We start from the raw sequence: 25,684 nt of genomic DNA, 5'->3' as shown, positions 1-25,684 counted from the left end.
ATTAGACGGTTTCAAGAGCTGGTAATTGAACTTGTCAAGGGGTAGACTTGTGAATGGTAAAGAAAAATTCTTAGATGGCCCAGTTAGCTTTTAGATTTGTAGATTAGGCTTTTGGGAGAAAGGGAAAAAAAAAGAGAAAGATTAAATGAGGGTTGGGGAGGTGATGAGGTTTATGTATTCAGGTAAACATCCGATTAATAGTGTCTATTAGGCAATTAGATATATTGGCCTGTGCTTTATATCTACATGAGAAAATAGATTCTGTTTGAATGAGGAGGAATGAGGACAATCCAGAGAAGGAAAACAAGAGAAGAACTGTAGAGAATATGAATATACCAATATTAAAGGGAAAATGAGATGGAACAAATAGCCAAAAATGTAAAAAAAAAAAAGGTAACCAGTAGATAGTGGTATCCCATCAACTAAGGAAAAATTTCATAAAAGATAAGGAGGTGAATAGGGTCTAGTCCCACAGAGCCATTGAGTAAAATAAGGCACAAAAATATGCCTGTGTGTGTTTAGAGGAAAGGAGGGTTTTCTCTCAAATGGAAAAGCAGCCTGTTTCAAGGCTGATGATAAAACCCCCCAAAGTAGAGAGATTGAAGATATAGATATGTGGCTGAGCGGAAACTGGTTCCCCGGGATGTAGAAAGTGAATATATTAAGAATGCACACACCCTCACACAGATTAGCCATCCCTAGTGAAAGCATACTGTCTCCCACCAAGGCAGATGGAAAGAGAACAAACCTACTGTATATGGTGGGGGAAAGTTTAGGAGATGAAAACCATAAAAACTTGATCTAATTGTCGAGAGAAACTGAAGAGAAAATTAACTAGGGGTGCCTGGAACGCTCACGAAGAAGGACTGTCAAATCTGTTTAAGCGTGCTATTTCAGAAATGGAGTGGTGTCTGCCAGTGAAACATCTACAATATGGTCATGCAAGGGGTAGCTGACCTGAAGAGACGGGAAATAGAAGCTCTTGGAGATAACAGACCAGCTCACGTGGGCTGAAATGGTTAAGGATGAAGGCAAGTTGGGTGAGCGAGACCATGAAGCTCGTGCCAAAGTCTTCAATGAGGAAGTATGTCATATGATAAAATGGTTTGAATGACAGATTCCACTTGGCATGAAACATAAGGGAAGAGGTATCTTCACACAGAGCAGTACCTTTGGCCTTGACCCTGGGAAGTAGGGCAAGGGGCAATTCTAAAGGAGTGGGTGTGTGAAAGAGTCATTAGACTTGTTCGTAGCGTTCCTGAGGGTAAATGGTTTCCGTGTGTGAAGAGAGGAATTGAGCATGACAGGGAATTTGCCTTAGCAGAAGGCTTTCAGAGGGTAGAGTATGAGGGTAGGGGAAGGCTCAAAGTGAGGCAGAAAAGAGAGAGTGAGGAACAGTGCAGAAATGAGGACACAAGAAAGGATAGATGGATAGACATACCTATATTCTGGGTTGTAAACACAGATAACAGAGATAAGAGAAAGCTGAATTGGTTGGCTTGCCGATTTCCGACAGAACCTGCTTAAAAGCTGATTTGGTGTGGGTGTAAACAGCCAGAGGTCCCAGAAGGAGCCCAAGGCTGTTCACCTTCACAGCTGGCAGGATAGTTTTCAAGAGCACCTGGTACAGGTCCCAGATTCTCAAGCACCTTATCATATCATCTTGTAATCAGGTCATTTTGTTGTTTGAATTACTAACTTACTTTACCATGTACTCATTTCAAGAAGCTGCGTACCATCTTTTTCGGTGTATAAGGCAGTTTCTCACCCAAATTTTTGAGGGAAAAGCAAGGATGCGCATCATACGTGGGTAGTTCCTGCAATACCTTGTACCTGTGCTTGTGTTTTGTAGTCACTTGTCACAAAAAACTTCTTGTACCATAAAAGGTTCAAAAATAAATGCTAAAATAATAAAGATATTATTGAATAATAGATATGATTATTAAAGATATTATTTTAATAATAGATATTAAAATAATATTTCGATTCTAAAATGAAGAAATAATGTATTATTTCTTTATAATCAAAAATAAGCATCTGCATATAAATGAATGAATGAATGAATAATTGAATTTAAAACATTAGAACCAAACCTTTTTTTTTCCCTGACAGTTTGGACCAAAAACATGGGTGTACATTACAAACAGGAGCACAGTGTACACAACAAAATATGGGAGCCAGACCTGTTATTCCCCTAGAAATTCTCAATTGTGATATTGACAGGATGAATGAGGAAGCCTCTAGGTAAGAGGGATCAAGTCCCAGATGCCGTCCTGGTCTGATTCTCAACACTTGATGTGCATAAAAATCACCTGGGGATCTTGTTGAAATGTAAATTTGGAGGCATCAGGTCTGGAATGCTACGTTAACCAACAGGCTCACACGTGGTGCCAATACTGATGTATAGGGACCATGCTTTGAGTAGAATTGTCCCCTAGAACTCAACTTTCAAGTCAGTGCATTATGTTAATTTTATGCATAAAAGACATGGTTCATAGAGCAGAAACCATTATGTTAGGTTTAAAAGTATATAAAATTGAACTGATAATGTCCTGGCTCAAAGCATTTGAATGTGAAGGAACAAAGTAAACAAAAAAGAAGGCAACATATTATAGCCATTTTTAATGGATGCCTACAAAGGAATTAATAGCTCTCGGATTCATAAGGTGGGCCTCCCACATGTTCACAATAACCTACATAAACTGACAAGTGAAGAGTAAGAAAATTAATGGACACCAAAAGTGCATATCCATCATCGTTATGTATTTCTCCCAAGGATTTTTAATACATATACATTATATTTAGCCTGAAGGAAATGTCTAGGTAAATCATTTTATGTCCTATTTTATAGGCAATTAAGAATGATGTTGCTATTTCGGAAAATGAGAGGAGAAGTTGATAAAGGTGACCCATGAGGCATTAGAAAACCACTGGTACAATATTGTACACCTTTTTTCCCCCAGCACTTTCAGTCTGTCGTTGCTAATACTATTGATTAAATGCAAATTGCCTCTAGGTAACCATAAGATAACAGGAAATGTTTGAATTTGTATTCCTTAAATATGGGGACTCCATTTTCCTGCTTGATCAAAGCTGTTTTAAGGTACAGAAAGGGGATGACAAACAGATAAGTAGATTATACGGATAGATTTCAAAATTAGCTAATAAAATGGTTGCCCCAGGAGAGCCAGCCCTTCAGTTGCTAAATAGGTCACAGGAACCTCCAAAGGTATTCAAAGGGCACCTTCGTGAAGTCATTTTCTAGCCAGAGATTTTTCTCTCAAAAATCATAACAAAAAAACACCTTCACATAAACATGCTCTGAAAGAAGACATTTTGCTATACTTCTACTACATATAATACAGTATTCTTCAGTTTAATTTTCAAACGAAAATATTAACAATATAATCATAGTTCCATTTCTTGAAACTATTTGTAAGTCTATTATGGTGATAACAGACTATTGTATAAAGCTAATAATAAATTCAAAACAAAATTCGAATTTATAAATAGGCAACTCTTCGAAATGTTGATGAAATTATCTCTCGTCCTTGAGCAGCCTGCAAAATAGATGATTTTTTTTTCCCCAGAAGATCTTTTGTTTATTCTCCCAAAGTTCTAACCCCACAGCAAGTATTAGCTTGCTTCTGAGGTAATGCTATATTTGTTTAGATTAGAATAGAATAGATTCTGTAATTCAGGAAATAGAATGCTCCAAAGATAAGGCAGAATTAATCCACACAGATGTGACCTTCTTAGAGCTCAAATTCTTTCACATTCAGAAGATTTGCTGCTTTAGCCTGCCCACTCCAGAGTGGAGGCTCTGCCTGCCAGAAATTCCCTTACAAACTCCAGGGCTACCTCAGAGGTACTGCAGGCTGGGTTGCATACCATTGCAATCAAGCAAGGCATGATGAAAGCGAGGCATAACGTTTTCTCACTGGTGGAGGAGGGTCTTACCTTCTTCAGTTTGTAAAATAACACAACATCTGTGAAGCACAATAAAATGAAGTGCAATCAAATATGGCGTGCCTATAGGGTAATATAATCGTCCGAGTTGAAAAAGCATAGCCCTGATAATGTCCCTGAAGCTGGAGTAGTTCTTAGGAAATTAATTTTAAAAAAAATCCTGACTGTGAAGAACACAACTATAATGTCTCAGTAGGGAATAAAAACTTGCAGAATAAATAGTGGATAAATAAATACTGAAAAACCCAGGACTTTTAATTATACAATGTAATACATAAATATCTAGAAGATTCATACCTGTTATAATTTATAAAAAATATTAGTGACTAGAAAGAATAATTTTGTGATGACAGTAAAATCATAAACAACAAAGTCATAAGTATAGTATTTCTAAGCATGTGTTCTATTCCATTCTGCAAGCTTGCTAAGTCCCAGCCTTGACATGACAAAACAACCTATGAAGGAAAGTCAATATAACTTCGTGTTCTAAAACTGTTACTTTCCAGCTAAACAGCATAAAAGTTAAAGAAGGTTTATGAAAAGCATTCCTGATCATTCACAGCAGAACCAGGGAAGATTCTATTAGGCTCAACTTTTATTCTACTCGATATCTAAAACACATGTTAAAGATATATTTAAAAGCATGGTATCATATTGCTGTAATCTCTTCAACTCTAATAGAATCAGAGTGAACAAAGCATAGATTTTTACAAGCAACAAAACATGAGAATATTGAAAATTAACATGTAACATACGTTGACTTTTTCTTTAAGTTCCAAGAAGTTGCCTTCCTTCCGATAGATGGCAAATTCAGGGCTCTGCAGCACAGCTTCTGAACGAGTGATCCAACTGTGCAGTTCAGTTATATCGACATCCAACCTAACACAGGACAAAATAGGCATCATTATTTCTTCACTAGCTCTTCCCTCTGTCTGGGAAAAAAAAAAGGTAACCTGTCCATGTACATCATTCTCCACCTAAGCTGAGACTCCTGCTGGATGTCCCTGTTACTATCAATAGCATTAGTATTTCCCTAGTCATGTAGGTGTACAATGTGAAATCAGCTTTGATGTAGAGTCTCCTGATGATGGTGGTCATTTTGTTTATCTAAATGTGGCCATCACCTGTACCGAATCCCCTATATGCCATTACTCAGTCTCTGCCTGAAAGTCTGCACTGGTGCATAATTCACTGCTGTCCGAGGTAACCCTCCCTGTTTTTGGAAAGCATTTAAAGCAAACAGAGCATTCCTTTTGGCAGCCCTCAGTGAACCATGCCTCTTCTGTGCATGCTCTCATACAACATTCAATCGTATTGACTCTGGATTTAGCCACCTGATTTGCTATGGCAAATGGGATATTAGTAAGTGCAATGCAAGCAGGGGCTTCATGAGCGTTTGCACCTTGTCCTCTGAGGGCACGCACGAGGTGAATGCAACTGTTCAGTAGGAATTCCAGCAACTTTTTAAGAAAGTTCAGTCTAGCCAAGTGGAGAGACCAGGTCTATGAATAAAGCCTTCTTTGACCTTTGAACTATTTCAAATAGGCACTGAATATAAGCAAACGAGTGCTCCAGCTGACACCACTTCAAGCCACAAAACTGCCCTAAGAGCCCTGCAAAATAGAGAGAAAAGATAATTAACTGCCGTGCTACGACGCTAAATTTGGGAGTGGGTTGTTATGCTGCAATAGACACTCTCGACCATCCTTTCATTGCGGAGATCCACGACACCAATGCGAATACATAGGCGCTGGCATCAGATGACTCAGTGCAAGTTCAAGCAGAGGTTGTCGGGGAGTCACAGGTGGGTTGCAAGGGTGGAGGATGTCTATGAATCACTTGAAATTCCTGGCACAGTTCTGAAGGTATGTGTATTTTTCTCAAGAAAGAACCTCTTGATTTTGTCAGCATCTATAAAGAATCTGTGAAAAGAAAATTTGGCCCCGGCTGGTGTAGCTCAGTGGATTGAGCACGGGCCTGCGAACCAGACAATCGCGGTTCGATTCCCAGTCAGGGCACATGCCTGGGTTGCAGACCAGTTCCTTGCAGACCAATTCCCAGCAGGGGACGCATGAAAGGCAAGCATACATTGATGTTTCTCTCCCTCTCTCCTTCCCTTCCCCTCTAAAGATAAATAAATAAAATCTTTAAAAAAAAAAGAAAATTTGGAGATCATCTAATCCAATCGTTTCCTAAACAAAACAGGCAAACAAATGAAAGTCTCCAGACTTAAGTCTCAGGTCTCCTCCAGTGAAGTAATCCTTCACTGACTCCAACCACCCTATCCACTAGAAGATTTCTATTTTGAAAATAGGGCTCCTTAGTACAATCTACTTTGGTCAAGTGTGTCTTTTTTCTTTAAATCAGCCTGACCCAATTACACACCATATATTCTCTTACTCATAAAGGCGAGATGGGAATATCCACTGGAATATCCACCACTCACTATAGAATCCCCCCGCCACCCCCCCACCACCACTTAAACCTGAGCCGTCTGTTTTCACATGCTTTTGAGTCAGACTGTTTCTAGGAAAAGATTGTTCACTTCCACCTACAGGCCCATGAAACTAAAACTTGACCTAAATGCTAGGCTGGCATCACAGATGGGAGAGAACTGCTAAGGCCTACATTGGGGAATGTTTTCTATCTGGCCTGGAATGTACGTTGATTTTATTTGCACACGTGTTACAATTATCCTTCAACCACCATCTCTAATCCACTGGGGAAATAAGAAAGAAAGGATATTTATCCTGTCTGAAAGTAAATCATTTTCATGCAAAAAGTCATACAACACTTTGACATCTGTCTTTCTGAAAAATGTAAAACTGTACGTTTCCTTTTAAAACATACCTCTCTTCATTTCTATCACAAAATGTATATACTAAGTGCTCATTATTATATTACAGGCATCGAATTAAACTCCATAAATAACATTAATGAATATGCATCTGTCCACATTATCAAGGAAATTGGTTTGGTGAGGCATCCATTTGACAAAATAAAATGCTTCCCACAAAGATCTGGAATCAGCTCACACTGGGGCTTTTATTTTGCCTGATGAGAAAAATGCCTCTTCCATGAATTAGAATTAAACAGCTTCTGGGCTAGAGGGTTGGCCAAGTACATTGGTTATCACCACACAATGAAGGGCCCGTAGAGTCAAAACCATGGTAACCCTCTGCCTGCCATTCAGTCTCTGAAGAGTTGAAGAAAGGCCTGGACAACAGTTGGCAGGTAGTTCTGATAATTAAGATCAATTCAGGCAACAGGGTGGGAAATTCCACAAAGCAGTTTTTCCTCATTCAATTATTTTGTTTGTCTGATTTTATGAATTTGGAAGGAGACTGTACAAGGTTGCTTAAGCTTCCATTTTACATAGAAACCCTATGGAGAATGATTATACACTGTTTTGGATTTGCAGAGTTTTAAAAAGGGGTTTTAACTTGTTCTGGGGCACTCACGGGTAGAGTGCTTTCCCTAGGAAAAACAATCTATTCATAGGCACGGGGGGGTTAATATGTTACACTTTTCTTCTGAAACGGAATGCAGCAAAATTCAGTGAGTTGATACAATTATCCGCTGTTAGCCTTTCTTTTGCTCCTTTGTGCCATAATTGTGACATCTCGATTCCTTTGGAGATGGCTGCGGCCTAAACCCAATTTGTACAGGATTTAAGCTCCGTGCTATTCCTCACCTAACCTTAGTTGTACATGTCTTTCCTGTTGCTTCAACTACATCTGTGATCTCCTCACTAAACGTTTTGCTGTCCTGACGGGAGATGTGGTCAGCCAACATCTAACATTCAACACCATCCTTTAAGTTCTGGGAGTTAACAGTCAGCTACGGGCATTGTTTCCCCTCCAATATTCTCCCAGTAGCCGTCCCCATGTCCCCGTCTCTTTTTGCCAGTAATGAGGATGGAGGGGTGAAGGGAAGCAGTGGCAGAGTTTCAAAAGGACTCCCATGCACCCATACCAAGTGCCAATGGCCCGCATTCAATGCTTAGCCTCAGAGGCATTTTCGCTGCTTTTAGCAAAAGGAACATGGTCTCCTTCTTGGTACCTGCTCAGACCCTGGCTTTCAAGGAACAATCGCACATTGATTTTTATTCCTTATCTATTTCGCAGCTATTGCCTCATCATGTCTTGTGGTCTGCCCCCTAGTTTTCACATTTCCACTGGTATTGAGTATTTTTCAGATATTTTTCCTAGGATGACAATTTGACCAACTCTCATGATTTACATCCATACGTGCTCATAAAGTGAGTGTTGTCTACTCTCCCCAGCCTTTGGCCAGGGATATTTCCCATCATGCTTTGTACTGTACTATCTGCAGCTGCGTACTGAATCGCCACTGGAAGATATCATAGGGATGTAACTCTGCTGCCTTCTCAAAAACCACCGAGAAGAACACTGCAGAAGTATTTAAATCTTTGATTTTATGCATGTGTTTCTCTTTCCTCATAAAATCACTCATTTGTACTTTTTTTCATTTTCAAAACTCTCAAAAAATCAGCGATAATGAACCGCCATATAGTAAGTTGCTCAAAAGGGTATCTATACCCTCAGAATCAGCACATGAATACACTCCTTACTCATCTCTCATAACACACTCTGCTCTGTAATTAATGTCCTTCTACATGCTATTTGGGATAGGTTCCATCCCTTAAACCCAGTCTAACTTTATCCAACTTAAAATCCTCTGTATCTACCAAGAAAATTGACTTCTTATTCTCTCTTCACAGAATGATTTTTTTCTCCTGTAATTACTGATGAATATTCTGCTTAATATTTTTCAAGTATGCCCTGGAATTTCATCCTTGTCATTACTTATGATTAGCAATGAAATGATACTGTTCTCTCCTTCACAAAAGAAACTCATCACAAAGCTCCAAAAAAGCAAAATGTGTAAAGTCCCAGAGAGCAGAGCGACCGTGTCTTGGAATATTTTTATTTGCAAAGGGCTTATCACTAAACCAAGGTCACTTTCTAAAGAAACCTTCCATTTTCTGGAATTTTCAAAATATCATAAGCATGGTGCACAGATACCAAATCTCCAGGTCAAAGTTTTCCCTTAGGGTCATATCGCACAAGTGAACTCTTCCCAGTTGAATTTCCCATAGAGGACATGCAAATTAGGCCCATTATACTCCTTCATGGTCAAAATTGGAAGACTTATCTGTCTGCTCACATGTACGTGTAAACATTTTAAGTATATGAAAAGGGAAAACACTGCCCCTCCCCCCTCAAAAAAAAACCCCTGGAGCAATATATGTAGTTTTAGAAGTTGTCCGTTTTAAATTCTCAATGACACACCATTGTCTGGAACGTGTGCTATATGATAACTGCTAATTAGGTCAGAAGAGCCTCTTAATGGGTACTTACTGTGTTCTGTTAATTTTCTGTACGGTGACTGCTATAGAAAGTCTTAAACTAACATGACACATTTACATAAACTCTAATTCAGTCACTTTCAATGTACCATTTGGAACTCATCATTCCCAAATGTGTAAACGTTGAAAGTAGAAATCCTCCAAGCTCTCGGAGTGAACTAATTTCATTAGCGAGCTGGGGTATGAATGTCCATTTCACATTTATAGACATCGTTGCATGTAGAATTTCATAAACGCTTATGAGTTTCATCTTTAGAAGCCTGAAAGGAAAGTGTTCATGCTTGTGAAATATATTAACTCTTACAGGATCCTAACACTCTAGGTCTAGACTGGGTGACCTAACAAGCCGATTTTACTGTACATTTTAATGAGCTAAGACACAAGTTTTATGTTAGTGGAAGCAAAAGTGTAAGTCTTTGTCATTGGTATTACAAATATGGAAGAAATCTTTTTGGAAGTGAGGTGATTTCAAAGCTGTATTTATTGTATTTTTAATAATTATCTTTGTTCTTCAGAGTTCTTCAGATATTTTTGAATTCCATATTGGTACATGGGTACTCTCCTGATCCCGGACCATCTGCTGAAATCATAGTCTATTTTTTTAAGATTTTATTTATTATTGAAGAGAGAGGAAGGGAGGGAGAAAGAGAGGAAGAGAAACAGCAATGTGTAAGAGAAACATCCATCACTTGCCTCTCACACGCACCCCGACCAGCGGCCTGGCCCACAACCCAGGCACGTGATCTGACTGGGAATCGAACCAGGAACCTTTTGGTTTATGGGATGGCACCCAACCCCCTGAGCAACACCAGTCAGGGTTCATACTCATCTTTCAAGACTCTGTTCGGCATACCTAACTTCTTGAAAGTTTTCTTGATCAGCTTTTCCCTACCCTTCCTCTTTCAATCTTCCTTCTGGGGAAAGTGACCCCTCCCACCTGTATGTTTCCACATGTTCCTTGCTTTTAAAAATTGAATATCTAGAACACAAGTTAAATCAGAACCATGGAGAGTTTAAAACATCAAGTGACATTCACTAGAAACCCTAGTAGTGCTAAAAATAAAGTAGTTTTGGGATTCTGGGATGTGCTGAGTACATGGTAATTATTATACCTTTATAGTCATAGAATATTATGAAAGGGAAAAACCCTATTTAAACAAGTCAACATTTGGATAAATACCTCCCCCACATCAACATAGTTTGTGCATACACTCACGCACGTGCGCAAGTGTGTGTGGGTCTTTACTCTGTATAGGTGTGTTTTCCTTGGTGGGAGGGGGAAGACAAAGCCACGTGACGGCCTTATAGTTCTTCATGTCTGTGATTGTATGTTTGTGGGTGTGTGTGCTGTAAATGTAAACTAAATACGGTGCAATGGCAAATTTCTGAGCTGAAAATCCAGTATCACAGGTTTTTATGAGCCATTTCATCTTTATGCTGTTTCCTCCAGCAGATGACTTCACTTCTCTGATCTTCCTTTAAATTGCAGCAACTAAAAAGCTACCATTGAACTAGTCTGAAAACAGAAACTCACAACAAATAACTTGTAAAAATTACTCTTACATGAGTTTATTTACCTCACTAATGACAGTGATTTTGATCTGAAATACCAAGCTGAGGTGAGCTCTGCATACCTTGCAGCTTTTGATATTCCAACTACATTAGTCCATTCACCCACCAATCAATTCAAATAACAGCAAAGGATGTTCAAATTCCCAGTTATAATAAAAGTCCTATACATCCTATTCAACAGATTATGAAGCACCTGAAGCAAAATATGACAAATGAGGAAGGACACTGTCCTCAGTTAACATAAACTGGCTACATTAACAGTCCTATCAAATATTCTATTTGCCTTATGTTTGCATGACTTTCTTTACAAGCTTGAACATATTTTTAGTTTTTATACCTATAAATTTAAGTGCATCGCTCATAAAAATGATGTTTTAGTACAGTTAAATTTAATGATTCCAGATTGAGCTGAAATGCATCTTTAAAAAATACTAAAAAATCAATTTCTGCATAGTTTACCTTGTCATAAAATGTACCTATTTAACATATGCTTCAGAATCTGAATTCTCATCCAAAACATAAAATCTGTCCTTACAATTGAGCATCTTCTTCAGTGTCAATTATAGTGGACCAAAAATATGTTTAACATATCTAAAAACACTGTCTTTTAAAATACGTGTCCTTGGATACATATCGCATGATCTAATATGTTTAAGCTATAAATGCCAGAAAATGCCACGTGTTATCTGCCATCTACGTTAATACTGGTACTTCTAGGATAACTGACTGCACTAAACAAAATACAACTCCTACAAAATATTTCTTTGTCTCCAAAAAGTAAAACTTAACTCAACTACTTTAACATCTGGTAGATAAAAACAATTTTAATATAATCTTTTCACCTTATTTTGGCACTAAATCTTAACCATTTGAAAATACATTGGGAGAGACTTCCGCCAAGATGGAGGCATAGGTGGATGTGCCGTGCCTTCTCACACAACCAAGATTACAGAAAACTAAATATTAGCAACAGAAAACACAACCAGAACACGGAAAATTGAACTTTTCGGAAGTCCGTTAACAACAAATTCTTCAGCCTGACCGGTAAGGGGCGAAACCAGCGGCTGGCGGAGCAGGGTTACACAGGAGGACTCAGCCAGACGGACTCAGGCCCGCGGAATCCAGGCGCAGGGTCAGACCTAGTGAGAGACCCAGCGAGCGACCCGGCGAGCGACCACGGGGGAGACAGCCGGGCCCAGGGCTGCGTGTTGACTGAGGTCGCGCATTTGTGCGAGGGTGGACAGGCGAGGAAGTGGGCGGTTGGACCGGGCCGGCAGGTCCCCACGGCAAGCGGCAGTGGAGGGCGCCGCCATTTCCCTGCTCTGACCCCACCTCCACATACAGCGTCATAACCCAGCGACTCTGAGTGGCCCGGCCCAGGTGAACCACCTAAGCCTCTGCTCCTCACCCAGCTGTGACAAACAGCAGAGGGGGTCGCCATTTCCCCGCTCTGACCACGCCCCCACATACAGCGTCACAACCCAGCGACCTGGGAGTCCAAGGCGCCGCTCCCCACTCTTCAAGGGCCCAAACAGACCAAAAATGGCTCAAGAAGATCTCAAAGCCCCAGAGCCCATAAATCTAAGTGATGAAGAAATAGCAAAACTCTCAGACGCACAGTTTAAAACACTGGTGATCAGGATCCTCACAGAACTGGTTGATTATACGGACAAATTAGACAAACATATGAAGGCGAAACTAATTGAAATGAATGGAATTACACAGGACACCAATAGCAATGAAAAGGAAACTGGGACTCAAATCAACGGAGTGGACCAGAAGAAAGCAAATAATGGCCAAACAGAAAAGAGTCAAGAAGCAAGAATTCAAAGAAATGAGGAGAGTCTTAGGAACCTCCAGGATATCTTTAAACGCTCCAACATCCGAATTATAGGGGTACCAGAAGGGGGAAAGGCACAGCCACCAGTGGAAAACTTATTTGAACAAATAATAAAGGAGAATTTCCCCAATCTGGCAAAGGAAACAGACTTCCAGGAAATCCAGGAAGCTCAGAGAGTCCCAAAGAAGTTGGACCCAAGAAGGAACACACCAAGGCACATCGTAATTACATTAGCCAAGATTAAAATGAAGGAGAGAATCCTAGAAGCAGCAAGAGCTAAGGGGACAGTCACCTACAAAGGAGTCCCCATCAGACTGTCAGCAGATTTCTCAAAAGAGACCTTACAGGCAAGAAGGGGCTGGAAAGAGGTATTCCAAGTCATGAAATCTAAAGACCTACAACCAAGATTGCTCTATCCAGCAAAACTTTCATTTAAAATGGAAGAACAGATAAGGTGCTTCTCAGATAAGATCAAATTCAAGGAGTTCATCATCACCAAGCGCTTATTATATGAAATGTTAAAGGGACTTATCTAAGAAAAAGAACTTAAAGAAACATGAACAGTGAAAGGACAACAAACTCACAGTTATTAACAACCACACCTAAAACGAAAGCAAACTAAAAGGACAGCTAGATCAGGAGTGGAAACATAGAAATGAAGATCTCAAGGAGGGTTAGCAACAGGGGAGTGGGAGGAGGAGAAGGGGGGAGAAGGTACAGAAAATAAGTAGCATAGACAGTAGATAGAAAATAGATGGGGGGGGCAAGAATAGCATGGGAAATATAGAATCTAAAGGACTTGAGACACATGGTCATAAACTAAAGGGGGGGTGATGGTGGGGATGGGGGGTAAGGTGGAGGGGAATAAAGGGGGAATAGAACAACTGTAACAGCATAATCAATAAAAAAAATTTAAAAAAATTATGATCAGGTATTCAAAGTAGAAATGATTTTAAAGTAATAGCTGATTGTTTATATATTTACATATGTACTTTTGTAGCAAAATATATCTAATAAAATTTACTGTTTTAACAGTTTTAAAAAAAAGAAAATACATTGGTAATATTTATTTCTAAAATGTAATATGGTTAACAAGAAGTGACTTTTATATTTTCTGTTAATATAACTGTCAGGGAAACACACCTTAAAAACAAAGGAATTTTTTTGTTTTGAGATGATAGAATGAGTTAGATTAGAGAAATTAGTTGTAAAGCCAAGGAGTGTGAAATCACATGGACAAGATTGCATGACCCGGAGGACGGGCAATACAATATTTCTAAATCACGGATGTCTAGAACCTATTTTTCATTTTCAGTAAATTGAAAGTCCCTTTGAAACACAGTTCTGTGCAAGAAAATCACCTTAACGCAGGTTAATAGAAATACCCTCTTAAATGACAGATGAAAACTTGTCATAGTAATAAATCTATGACCATACAATGTCATATGCTCAAGTTAAAAACCTTGAGCCATGTATTTGATAATCAAGTTTGATGATTATTTGAAATGATGAAACCAAAAAGAAAAGCTGTATGTGCCCGGGTGAGAAATACACGGGGGTCGCTAGAGGGCGCACATTCCCTTTCACAGCTTGTCTGGTCCTCAATTTGGCTTCTCTTTTATTTTCTTATCTACATAAAGACAACATGGTGACAAATGGATTTTTCATGGGAATTCTCTTACAGAGAAACATAAAATATCCAAAGATACAGATAAAACAGTGTAAAAAGAACATGTTAGTAAGACACCCTCAAAGGCACAGTTAAAATGCCTTCAGCCTTTTTAACACACACACTGAGAAGTATCTTGAAGTCATAATGCAAAGGTTCCCTTGACAAAATGTTTTCTATTTGGGGAGACATGCTTCATCCAAATAATATTTTAGTCTTTACTGAACTTTGAAACCCAGCAGTGTTCCCCAGTTCATTAATTTTACCTAATTTTGGTTGATGTTAGACACTCATGCTCTATAAATCTGCATAGGATTAAATCCCTGTTCCATCTAGATTAAGGTTTTTAAATGTTAATTTTACAATCAAGTTCAAAGGAAAAACAGCATTTTAAACATCATCTTCACGTCCCGTGCTTTCCTAAAGAAAATAATTCATCTTCCATTATAACAATGTAGGTTGTTTATTATAATCTTCACATTCATAGATAGGTCATGGGCAGAGAGATTTAGGAACCTGATTTATTTTCAACACACACTAAAGAATGCAATTAAGATTCCAAAGCAAGTCTGTCTCAATGCAAAGATTTCCAGTGCACTACACTTATTTTCCTTTGTACCAAATGAAAGGGAAACATGTTTTTAAAAACATTAAGGACAAGCCAACGGGAATGTCCTCAGTGTTGCTATGTGGTTGAGTCTGGTGGCATTTGGGATTATGCCAGAACTTGATTGGAGTATCTAACACCAGGACATGAATTCTGAACATTCTTATTTTCCTAAACTGTGAACCTTCATTGCACAATTGATACCCCCATGGCATTATAAAATAGTTATTTTTCTAGTTTATTTTTACTTTAGGACCTTCCTTGATATCCTAAAATCCCCAAGTGTACAATCTATTGATGCATTTCTGACTTTGGAACTGACATTAAGCATTAGGTGGTTAGCACTAGAGGGTTTGCACCTAGAAAAATTGTTCAACTATACAGAACTCCCATTTATATCTGGATATTTAAAAGCCTACCTTTAAAAGAATGTTTGTTGTTGTTTTACTGAAAAAGATTTCTGTATTTAAAGATAGCTGCATGCCCCGATATGACCCTCGGGTCTGTGAAACTTCAGAATGTATAAGAGCCACAATCTAGGAGAAACGCAGTTTGCCCAGACAGATCTCAACCAATTCTTAAAGAGTACCAACCAAGCTCTTAATTTCAGCTAAATATGTTGATGAAATGCACTTTAACTTCTCATTGAAACATAGCATCGCACAGAATTCAAGAATGCAGCAGCCCTGGCTAGGTGCATGGGTTCGAATGCTGACTGCATTGCTTCCTGTGAACTTGCTGACCCTGGGAAGTCACCCGACTTTTCTGCACTGTACCTTCTCATTTGCAAAGGGGGACAATAATAAAAAAATAATTTACAATGCTGTTTCGGTAGCTAAATATGTTAATATGTAGAAAATATTTAGAAGAATGCATGATATGTGGCAGAAGCCATTTACGTTTTGGCTGCCGTGATTACTGCCTTTCATGATCCTTTCCTACTGTCCTTAGGCCGGCCTGCTGCCACCCCTCACTTTCTCCCTTGAGGGTAGAAGTATTTGTTTTAGAGCTTTGTTAAGGACTGGTAAATAAAAGCCATTATTGCAATCACAGGAATAAAAACTGCAAAGAAAGCTCTAACAAAGACAAAGAGGAAAATCAATAAAAATCATCAACAGCCAAATAATCCCATGTATTGCACCCTTTGTCGCAGGAATAGGCAAATTATGGTCCGCGGGACAAATCTGGCTTGCCATCTGTTTTCCAAAATAAAGGTTGATTGAACGCAGCCACAGTCATTCATGAACGTCTTTTTTTTTCTTTTCTTTTTTTTTTTATGGCTGCTTTCTCACGACAGCATCAGGGTTGAGTAGTTGCAAAAGATACTATATGGTGCACAAAGCCTAAAATTGTAACTGTCTGGCTCTTGAGAGAAAAATGTGTTGGCTCTGACCGCTCTATAGAGTGAAGTTGAGATGACCTATTTCGCCGAACACTCAAATGGGGACAAATTGGTGTAGTTCACAGCAACCAAATTGCTTGGCTCTCTCTCAAAAATATAGATTGGCTCCCCGTGACAAGATTAAAGTCTGCATTCCTTCATCTGGAAGTAAGTACCACTTTTTATTCTGAACCAACCTACCTTTACAACCTCATCCCCTCCCTGTGCCTCACACACTTTGGCTCTAGGCAAACGCCAGCACTCACCACCCTGTGTGGAGTGATGTTGGCAGGGGGGCTGCCCTGTTTTTGAATTGATTTACCTGGCACCTTGAGTCCAATAGGCCCTTATCCTTTAACTGCCCATTCAGATGCTAATTTCTGCTTGAGCTTTCCAGGCTCAGCTCTCAAGCAGAAAATGAGCTTTACTTCCTTACGACCTCGTTAACATTTTACAAGTACGTCTTCATCATACAGTTAATAGTGGACGGCAAGCTTCCAGAGGGGAGAACTAAGTATGGTCCACAGTTAGGGCAACCGAGCTGCTTTATGAACCATGGCAGCCTATTGGACATTGGTTGACTGAATATGAAAATTAGCCACAAAAATGAACGTTGCTGGAGCTACATTCTGGAAACACTGTGGACTCATACTGACTACAGGAGTGTTCAAAGAACCCCTCTGCACACTGGAGGGCGCCTTGGCCCCTGTGGGAGGCGACTTGAACTTGAAATACTCTCCACGTGAAAGTTCGCTGAGTTTAAAGGACTTCAACGTGCTTTTATGTTGTGGCTCTTTAAAGTTTAAATAACTTCCAGTCAAGGTTCAGAAACTACCGAGTATGATGTGGAAAGCCATTTAAATCTCATGTGTACCTACTGCCCCACTGCCACTTCACCAGCATCATGAACTGTTTCAATCTGTCCGCTTCCCTTAGTGATTTTCTCCAGAAACTTGAGTTAAATCACAGAGCAAGACTCATTGGTCTACAAATGGAGAATCTCAGTCAGCTCCAGATGACATGACAAAACACGATAGACGGAGTGGCTTAGACAACAGAGATTTATGTTCCCAGAGTTCTGGAAGCCAGATCCTCAAGGTGCCGGTATGGTCAGGCTCTGGTGAGAGCTCTCTTCCTGGCTTGTCACCCTGTCGTCTTGTCACTGTGTCCTCCTCACACAGCAGGGTGAAAGAGGGCAAGCTCTTTGACAGCACTTTTTCTAAGGATGCTAATCTTATCATGAGGGCCCCACACTCAGGGCCACATCGAAACCTAATTATCTCCCAATGGCTCCATTTTCAGATGCCGTCAAATGGGATAAGGCCTTCCAGATACGAATGTCGCAAGGACGTAATTCAGTCAACAGGAGTCAGGCATCGTTTCATCTGTCTACAGTGGCATAACACGGGCTGAATTCCTGAGGAAGAGTTTTCTTTCCTTTCTCTTTTCTTTTTTTTCTTTTTTGGATTCTTGAGATGTTTGTTTTTTACTTCCAAGGCATTTCAACAAGTAGACAGTTTTGACAACAAATACATATTCAATCTACCATAAGAACAGCACTGTTCTTCCATTGTTTGGAGTAGCTTGTAGGTAACTCAAAAGAAAATATCTGTAGGCCTGGCTGGTGTAGCTCAGTGGATTGAGTGCTGGCCTGCAAACCAAACAACTGCAGTTCAATTCCTAGTCAGGGCACATGCCTGGGTTGCAGGCCAGTTCCCAGCGGGGGACACATGAGAGGCAACCATACATTGAAATTTCTCTCCTTTTCTCCTTCCCTTCCCCTCTAAAGATAAATAAATAAAATCTTAAGAGAAAATATATGCAATTATTAAGCATCATCTTTCTGGTATGAGAGCAGATGTTCTCTTCCTTTAATTCTGACAACAGAAGTATGCATTATTATTCTCATTTTCTTACTAAAAAACAAAACAGGCTCAGAGTGCTTTGTCAAATTTGCAGAGACTGAAAACCGAGAACTTAAAAGACAGATCCCAACACGGGACTTTCTAGAAAGGTCAGAATTGCCACCAGGACCTTTTCCAGAAGGGTCTTAGAGGCCTAGCTGTCCAGAGAGAAGACGTCAGAAGAATATTCTTGGAAGGTGTCAGAGACAGGATATTGTAACACACACGTGGCCATGGGGGAAAACATCTGCTATGAAGTAGTAACTGGAAGCAATTTTCTCCTGGGGAAGAGATGTGTATTTTTACCAAAATGATCACTAACACTGTGGAGGAGAGACTGTTCCATGATGAGATCGCTATCGGGCCTGCGAGCTGGCCCCAGGCCACAATGGAGATTGCTTACCACAAAATGCCCCTTAGAGACTGGTCACAATCAATGCTCACTGGGACAGAAACCAGCACCCTTCCCCTGCCTCCTGCCGTGAGCTCCTTCTTGGAACAGGTCATTGTCTGACCTGCTCAAGCATGTAAAGCAATTTCCCATACCTGGTAGCATTCACGAACTATTCCCTCCCTTTTCACCCTGTGCGGGTCTTTGACACCTGTTAAGCAGCACGGGAGATATCTGCTTTGTCTTCCGGCTGCCCTAGGCGTGCCTCATATGTAAGTTTCCCTTAATAAATCCCATTAATTGCCAGCTTGGAGTGGCCTGCCTCTTTCGTTAGTCTCTTCTTGCCCTCCACTGAGGGAGGTACGGTCTGAGTCTCAGTGCTTTTCCCTGGGTCTGCGTGTACTTACAAAGAGACTTCTACAGAGAGTGTATTGTAGAATTGTACACATGAAAACCTCTATGATTTTGTTAACCGATGACACCCCAGTAAGCTTTCAAAAATAAAATAGGGGGAAGTCCTAATAATTGATCTATGAAACAAGAGTAAATTGCAAGTAAAAATAAAAGACAGACACATGCATAACAAAATTTCCACAGTGCAAGGGCAAACAAGGAGAGTCATATAAATTCCACTGCAGAGGTGAGGAGCTAGATGCTGTGAGTGAGAATGAATGATTTGCCTTAGTCGCAGCAGCTTCTGAGCAGAAGGTTCAAGGCCAAAGCACCTGCATGCTGTCATAGACCCCTCTGCTATGAGATCCATTCCCCACGTCTCTCCTGCCCTCTCTGTGTCAAAGGCACACACATTTCCTCCCATCGCTCACCCTCTGGCTTCCACTTGGGCCTGTCCATTTGGAAGCCCTAGAAGCACACCGGAGGGCAGAAAGGAAGAGACAAGCCAAGGTACTTTTCCTTTAAACACCACTTCGGCTGCCATGTCTAGAGCAGCTACACCTCCGCTGCGGGCTCCAGCTTCCCCTGGACGGCCCCTCCCTCCAGGGGTCCAAGCTCCTGCCTGGTAACCCTGACAGTGCCAGTCCCTATTAGCAGGCCCCAGCTTTGGGGCTTGGGTATCATCCCCCCCACCCACTGCATTGTTCCTGCTGAAAGCTTCCTGACATGGCTGGTGTTTTCAGTTACCTTCTCACCCCCCACACTGCTTTCCCATTTGCCACCAGCTGCTAACCAATCCGGTGTACTAGCTCTCCTCTCTCTCAAACTCCTACAGTGGCTTCTGTTTTCCTGACAAGCCTCTGACAAACCCTTATGCGATATCCCAAGGACCTTACTGGATACTACTCTGGGCTAACTGCTGAGTTCAGCGCCGTAGGTCTAAGATTAGAAAGGAGGGTCTCCAGTTCACCGCAGATGCAAACATGCAAAGTCAAAACCACTGAAGCCAAATTCTGCAAGTGTTCTCAAGAAAGAATCTGTGAGGCTGAGAAATGCCTGTGCAGTTGGGTTCCCAGAGAGAAAAAGTAGGGAGCTGGGGGGCAAGGAATGTGGGAATGGGCAAAGGGAAAGAAATGAAGACAGTCTTAAGGAGAAAGAACAGTGGGTTCAAAGACATGGACGCTTGAGGGAGAGCAGCGCATGTGGAGATCAGAGAGCACTTAATTACAGCTCAAGTGGGGGGCAGCGCCACGATGTGTGCAGTTCGTGGCCAGTCTGTGACCTATTTGTTAGTAGTCTGCGACAACAAAAGTCACCAGGGTATAAATCAACTAAGTCACTGGCCATCCTATTTCATCCAATTTCTTTTTAATTGCAAAACTTTCTGGACAAAGGAAGCAGTGGATTGATTGATATTCTCACTCAAGCTCCTTATTTCATTGTGCCCTGATAAATAAATGGTTTGCACAGTTTTGAATAGCACTGGCATTGTTTTTTTAAAATGGCCTGGGGAGAAGGTAGTGAAGCTGGAGAGTTAGGCAGCTAAAGATCAGAAAGAAATTCCTGTGCTGTGCATTTCAAGAATTACAGGCTGAGGACCAATCTAATTAAAATTGCATTTTCAGCTATCTCCCCCAGGAGGCTGTGGAGAGTATGGATAAGAAAGGTGAAAGGCAGCCCTGGCTGGTGTAGCTCAGTGGATTGAGCATGGGCCTGTGAGGCAAAGGGTCACCGGTTCAATTCCCAATCAGGGCACATGCCTGGGTTGCAGGCCAGGTCCCCAGTAAGGGACACAATGAGAGGTAACCACACATCTCCCACTCTTTCTCCTTCCCTTCTCCTCTCTCTAAAAATAAATAGATAAAATATTTTTTTAAATGAGGAACTTCCCAGACCCTTTTTTTTTTAAAGATTTCATTTATTTCTTTAGAGGGGAAGGGAAGGAGAGAGGGAGAAAAACGTCAATGTATGGTTGCCTTTCGTGCGTCCCCTGCTGGGAACTGGCCTGCAGGGAACCAGCCTACAACCCAGACATGTGCCCTGACTGGGAATCAAACCGCGATTGTCTGGTTCGCAGGCCCGCGCTCAATCCACTGAGCTACACCGGCCAGGGCTCAGATAAAATATTTTAAAAAATAAGAAAAAGAGAGGTGAAAGGCAGAGAAATCAGTTACAAATTTCTTGCACAAAAGCATCAGCGACAGAACTAGGGGGAAGGGCTGTGTGGATGTAAAGGATTAAATTAAATAGAATTTACTAGGTGTACTTGGAGGGATTTAGTGATGGGGCTGTTATGAGACTACTGTGAATGGTTGCACAGGCTGTTTCACTAACTACATCCGGACGGTACTGTTCTTAGAAATTCTGATGTGAATGGCCCTCTCCCGAGTCACATGGTCTAAACTGCAAAACCACAATTTGAGATTTCAGTATGAAGTCCTGGTATATTCACGTGCCTAACAAACATGTGAATGACACAGTTCTAAACACCAGGAGAGGGGATGAGCTGGGGGTATGAATTTGGGAATAATCACAGATACATAAATAGATGGCTGATAAAGATAATAAATGATAGTGCCCTGAAAAAGTATCCTTAGAATCTGAATCTCGTGGAGATTGGCACTAAAGGGGAAAAGAAGAGGAAACTCGGAAGACATAGTGAGAAAGCTGAGAGGAGAAAAGAAATGAGAGAGCACAACATTCCGGAAATGGAGGGAGAGGAAAGGTTCAAGGGGCTGATCATCACTGTGAAGTGCAGCACAAAGGTCAAGAAGGATGAGAACTGAAGAGCTACCTTTGGGGCCAACAGTTAAGGAGCTCTCTGGAGACTTGGCTGAGAGCAGTTTCAGTGCTTGACGCGGAGTGTAAGAGGCTACAGAAAGAATCAAACGGAGAGCGTAGAGGTATTTGAGGTCTCCTGAGTAAAAATAAACTTTCCTTTGCATTCAACTCCTGCTTCTTTTAAATGAATAAATGTGACTACTGTTTCCTTCATGCAGGAAATGAACAGAACTGTGTGTCACAGTTCTGGGACTATGGTCCTATCTTTCTCGCTGGTGGCATCCCTCTAATGCCTTGCATTCTGGAGGAGTTCATTGGCCTACAATTGCTGTACCTAGGCACCCACAGCTAGCTGTAGTATCTTATTAGGACCAGCTGTTGTTATAGTGCATTTTTGCCCAGGCCAAATACGTACTGGGCATCTAGAAAAGCCCATTCCAAGTCAGGAGTAAGATACAGACCCTAGCCCAAGGAAGCTTTCAATTCTAGTATGTAACATAGGAATATGAATAGCTCATGTCAACACGAAGTAATAGAGGTATCACAATTAGGAACAGTAGCTTCCCTTAGCCTAGCCTAGAATAGATGATTCCTCTTATTGGGGCTAGTTTGAGGAAAGACAAGCAAGAATCAGACAGTAACTCAGACGATGCTCTAGTGCACTGGTTTCTAAGTCATGGGCCCTGGACCAGTAGCATCAGTAGCACCTGAGAGCTTGTTAGAAATTAAGATTCTCAGGCACCGCCCCAAGCTTACTGAGTCAGAAACTCTGGTGGGGACCAGCAACCTGGCTTTTAACAAGCCCTCCAGATGACTCGAATACATGCTAATGCATTAAAAATAAAAACAAAAAAAAACCTCCCACTGTTCTTGTGCAGGCATTCTCAGAATTACAGGCTTCTCAGAATGACACTGGAGAGCTTGTAAAAGGTTACAGGGCCCACCCTGCAGACCTTCTCATTCAGCAAGCTTGGGGAGGGCTCCCCCAAACCTGCATTTTGGTTTTTCTTTGTTTCAATTTTATATTGCATTGGTTCCACGTGCACAGTCATAGAGTTTAAATAGTGTTCCCCTTGATTTTTCCAGTACCGGAAATCTACATTTCTTTTCATTTTTTTAGAGAGAGGGGAAGGGAGGGAGAAAGAGAAGGGAACATCAATGTGTGGTTGCCTCTAGCAGCCCCCACCCCCCAGGGACCTGGCCTGCAACACAGGCATGTGCCCTGACTTGGAATTGAACTGGCGACCCTTTGGTTCACAGGCTGGCACTCAATCCACTGAGCTACACCAGCCAGGGCAATCTGCATTTCTCATAAGCTCCTAAGAGCTGCTGCTGCTGCTGCTGCTGTTTCATGCACTGCACCACGATAGTGACGGCTCTGAATGTTCTCTGGCCACTTACTAGGCCTCTAGAATTCACATTCCTATACTTGTCAAAACATATTTCTTGACTAAATTCTTGACGTATACAGCAAGAGAATTTTAAGAACTTTAAATGACTAGTTAAGTTTTGGGGACTATCTGAGGATGGTAAGTAGATTTGTATTCTTTACCAAAAATAATTTCTAAACTACAGTTGGAGTCGCAGACCATGATTGTTTGACTCTAATGCACAGAAAGAAGCAGGACATTGCAACTACAACAAAAATGGAAATTAGGATACTCAGCACGAGTCCTTCTTTTGCAACAGAAAGCAAGTTATTTAACCTTTCTGGACCTCAATTAACCTGTAGTCGTGAACGAGTCTAGACTCTAGTACCCTTAGATATAAGAAGCAAAGTTTTCTTTTTCTGGACTGTAAAGCCCATTCAGGAGGCAAGAATGTTATTACTGAGATCCACAACTCATTTTATGACCAACGTATCATGTAGAAAATTAAAAATGAGTTCTTAAACACATTGCTAATCTAATTAGATGCTGCAAATAAGTTTCAATGTTCTAGTTTACAACTCCCAGGTCATAATTGGGGAATCAAAATAAATATCAAACACAAAAATAGTTGAGGCATTCATTGCATAAAACTGCAGAAAGAGCGGTCTTATCTAACATGTATCTAACTTGCTTTCCAAGGATGTGACACAGCTTAACATCACGGAGTCAGCAGACATAAAAAGAAAGAAAACTAAACAAAACTAAAGAGCTAAAACTGGAAAATAAAATAACACAGGTCTACAACTGGGTAATTTATTCTATCATGTAGTACACACATGGGGAAATGGTCGGAGGAAGCCGACTGTGGCGTCTGCCTGCTTACTAGGAGAAGATACAGGGACGAGGCGAATTTAGGTCTAAATGCCTCTACCTCTCCCTGGAGGTCAAAGATCCCCATCTGTGAACACTATAGTTGGGAAAGTTATTTTTATGGAGATGGCATTTACTTTTAAGAGATTCAATTTGCCACTGGATTCACCTGGTTTACACAGAAGTATAAATAAAAGCTTTCGTGAAAAGTCTCTTAAATTAACTGCTACATGATTAGAAACTAATCCTCTCGATAAATTCGAATGAACTAGATAATAGACCTAGTTTTAACCTAGCGTGAGTTCCACGCTCTAATGATTACCTAGACGTAAAATAAGATCACAGAATTTCAGGGATAATTTACTGTTAGAAATAATTACCTTGGGAGCCGACATCATTAGGCCCTTCTGCATGTCTTAGTGTTAGAAGGACAAACTATGCAGTATATATGGCAAATGGAGAAACCCTGTAATTATTAAGGAATCAACTAAATGCACTTTAGACAATTAAGAAACTATAGTGATATCTTGAGTAAAATTCAAATGACTAAAGATGATTAGAATGGCCGTTTCTTTATTATTAAATAAACAATTTATAGTGCAATGGCATTTAAGAATTCTATCCAGCTCCTCATAACAATTTAGTTATCACAATTAATTGAACTGTATTATTCACTCTTTCAGCAAATATTTGAATCTTTAGTGTATGAATGGCACTATAAATGAAATCTAAGTAAAGTATAAGGGAATATAATAACAGGATTCCTTTGTTGTGATTGAATAAGAAAAAAATGTACATGGGCACCATCAAAACAGCAAAAGGAATGTATGTACATAAAGTTATTTACTGGCTAAAGTGGAAAGACTTTTGGGAAGCTGGACACAAAAGTGGTGGAAGAGTAATCCTGAATAGCATAAGGAGGGGCTTGTGTTTTCTTTTGTGGCGACTGGAGTAATGAGGACGTTACCGTTAGGAGGGTCAGCATAAAAGTGACATTTTAAGATATAATCATCAGAGGCAGTTTCATCCCAAAGAGGGGCAAGTCTCACCGCAGTGAGGTACACAGAGTAGACTGTGGAAGTGGCAGTTAGAATGACCAGGAAATGACTGAAAACGCATCACTTATAATGCCAATAATACAATGTGGTTAACACTGGTCAATAAGGAGCAAGGTCAGAGATAGACTGACAGAAGTCAAGAATCAGGTGGGGTTTTAAAGAGGAAAATGAGGTTAGTTTTTGTTATATTTATTAACCTGGAGATGATGTTTATTAGGGGATTTTTTTTTTTGCCAACAGTACACGGCCTCCATGCCCATCACCACCTTAATCATGGCCACCACTTCTACTCCAGCCACTTCTAACACCTGCAGCACCACCTCAACCACCTCCATCACCTCCACAGCCTCCACCATCACCTCCACGGCAGTCACCACAACCAAACAGCAAGAGCGACAGCTGTTGCATGTACTGAATTCTTACTACACTTCAGGCACTGTGTTAAGTGCTTGAATCTAAGACACGGATATGAGGTTATTTACCTGGG

General features: G+C 40.6%; 1 protein-coding gene across 3 annotated transcripts in view; it reads right to left on the bottom strand.

Annotated features, from left to right (window-relative positions):
- DMD (dystrophin) overlaps positions 1 to 25,684 on the bottom strand; it is a 1,990,869-nt gene that overhangs the window by 1,312,891 nt on the left and 652,294 nt on the right. For all 3 annotated transcript variants that reach the window (XM_053655812.1, XM_037127036.2, XM_053655810.1), the window contains exon 18: positions 4,725 to 4,848. In XM_053655812.1, the coding sequence (XP_053511787.1) occupies positions 4,725 to 4,848 (124 nt within the window). The remainder of the gene's footprint in view (positions 1 to 4,724; positions 4,849 to 25,684) is intronic.

The sequence above is a fragment of the Artibeus jamaicensis genome, unplaced genomic scaffold (genome assembly GCF_021234435.1).
Source record: "Artibeus jamaicensis isolate MK-2021 breed Jamaican fruit bat unplaced genomic scaffold, CSHL_Jam_final scaffold_1283, whole genome shotgun sequence".
NCBI lineage: Eukaryota > Metazoa > Chordata > Mammalia > Chiroptera > Phyllostomidae > Artibeus > Artibeus jamaicensis.
The sequence above is the reverse complement of the archived record's forward strand: the minus strand, read 5'-3'. Positions and strand labels throughout refer to the sequence as shown.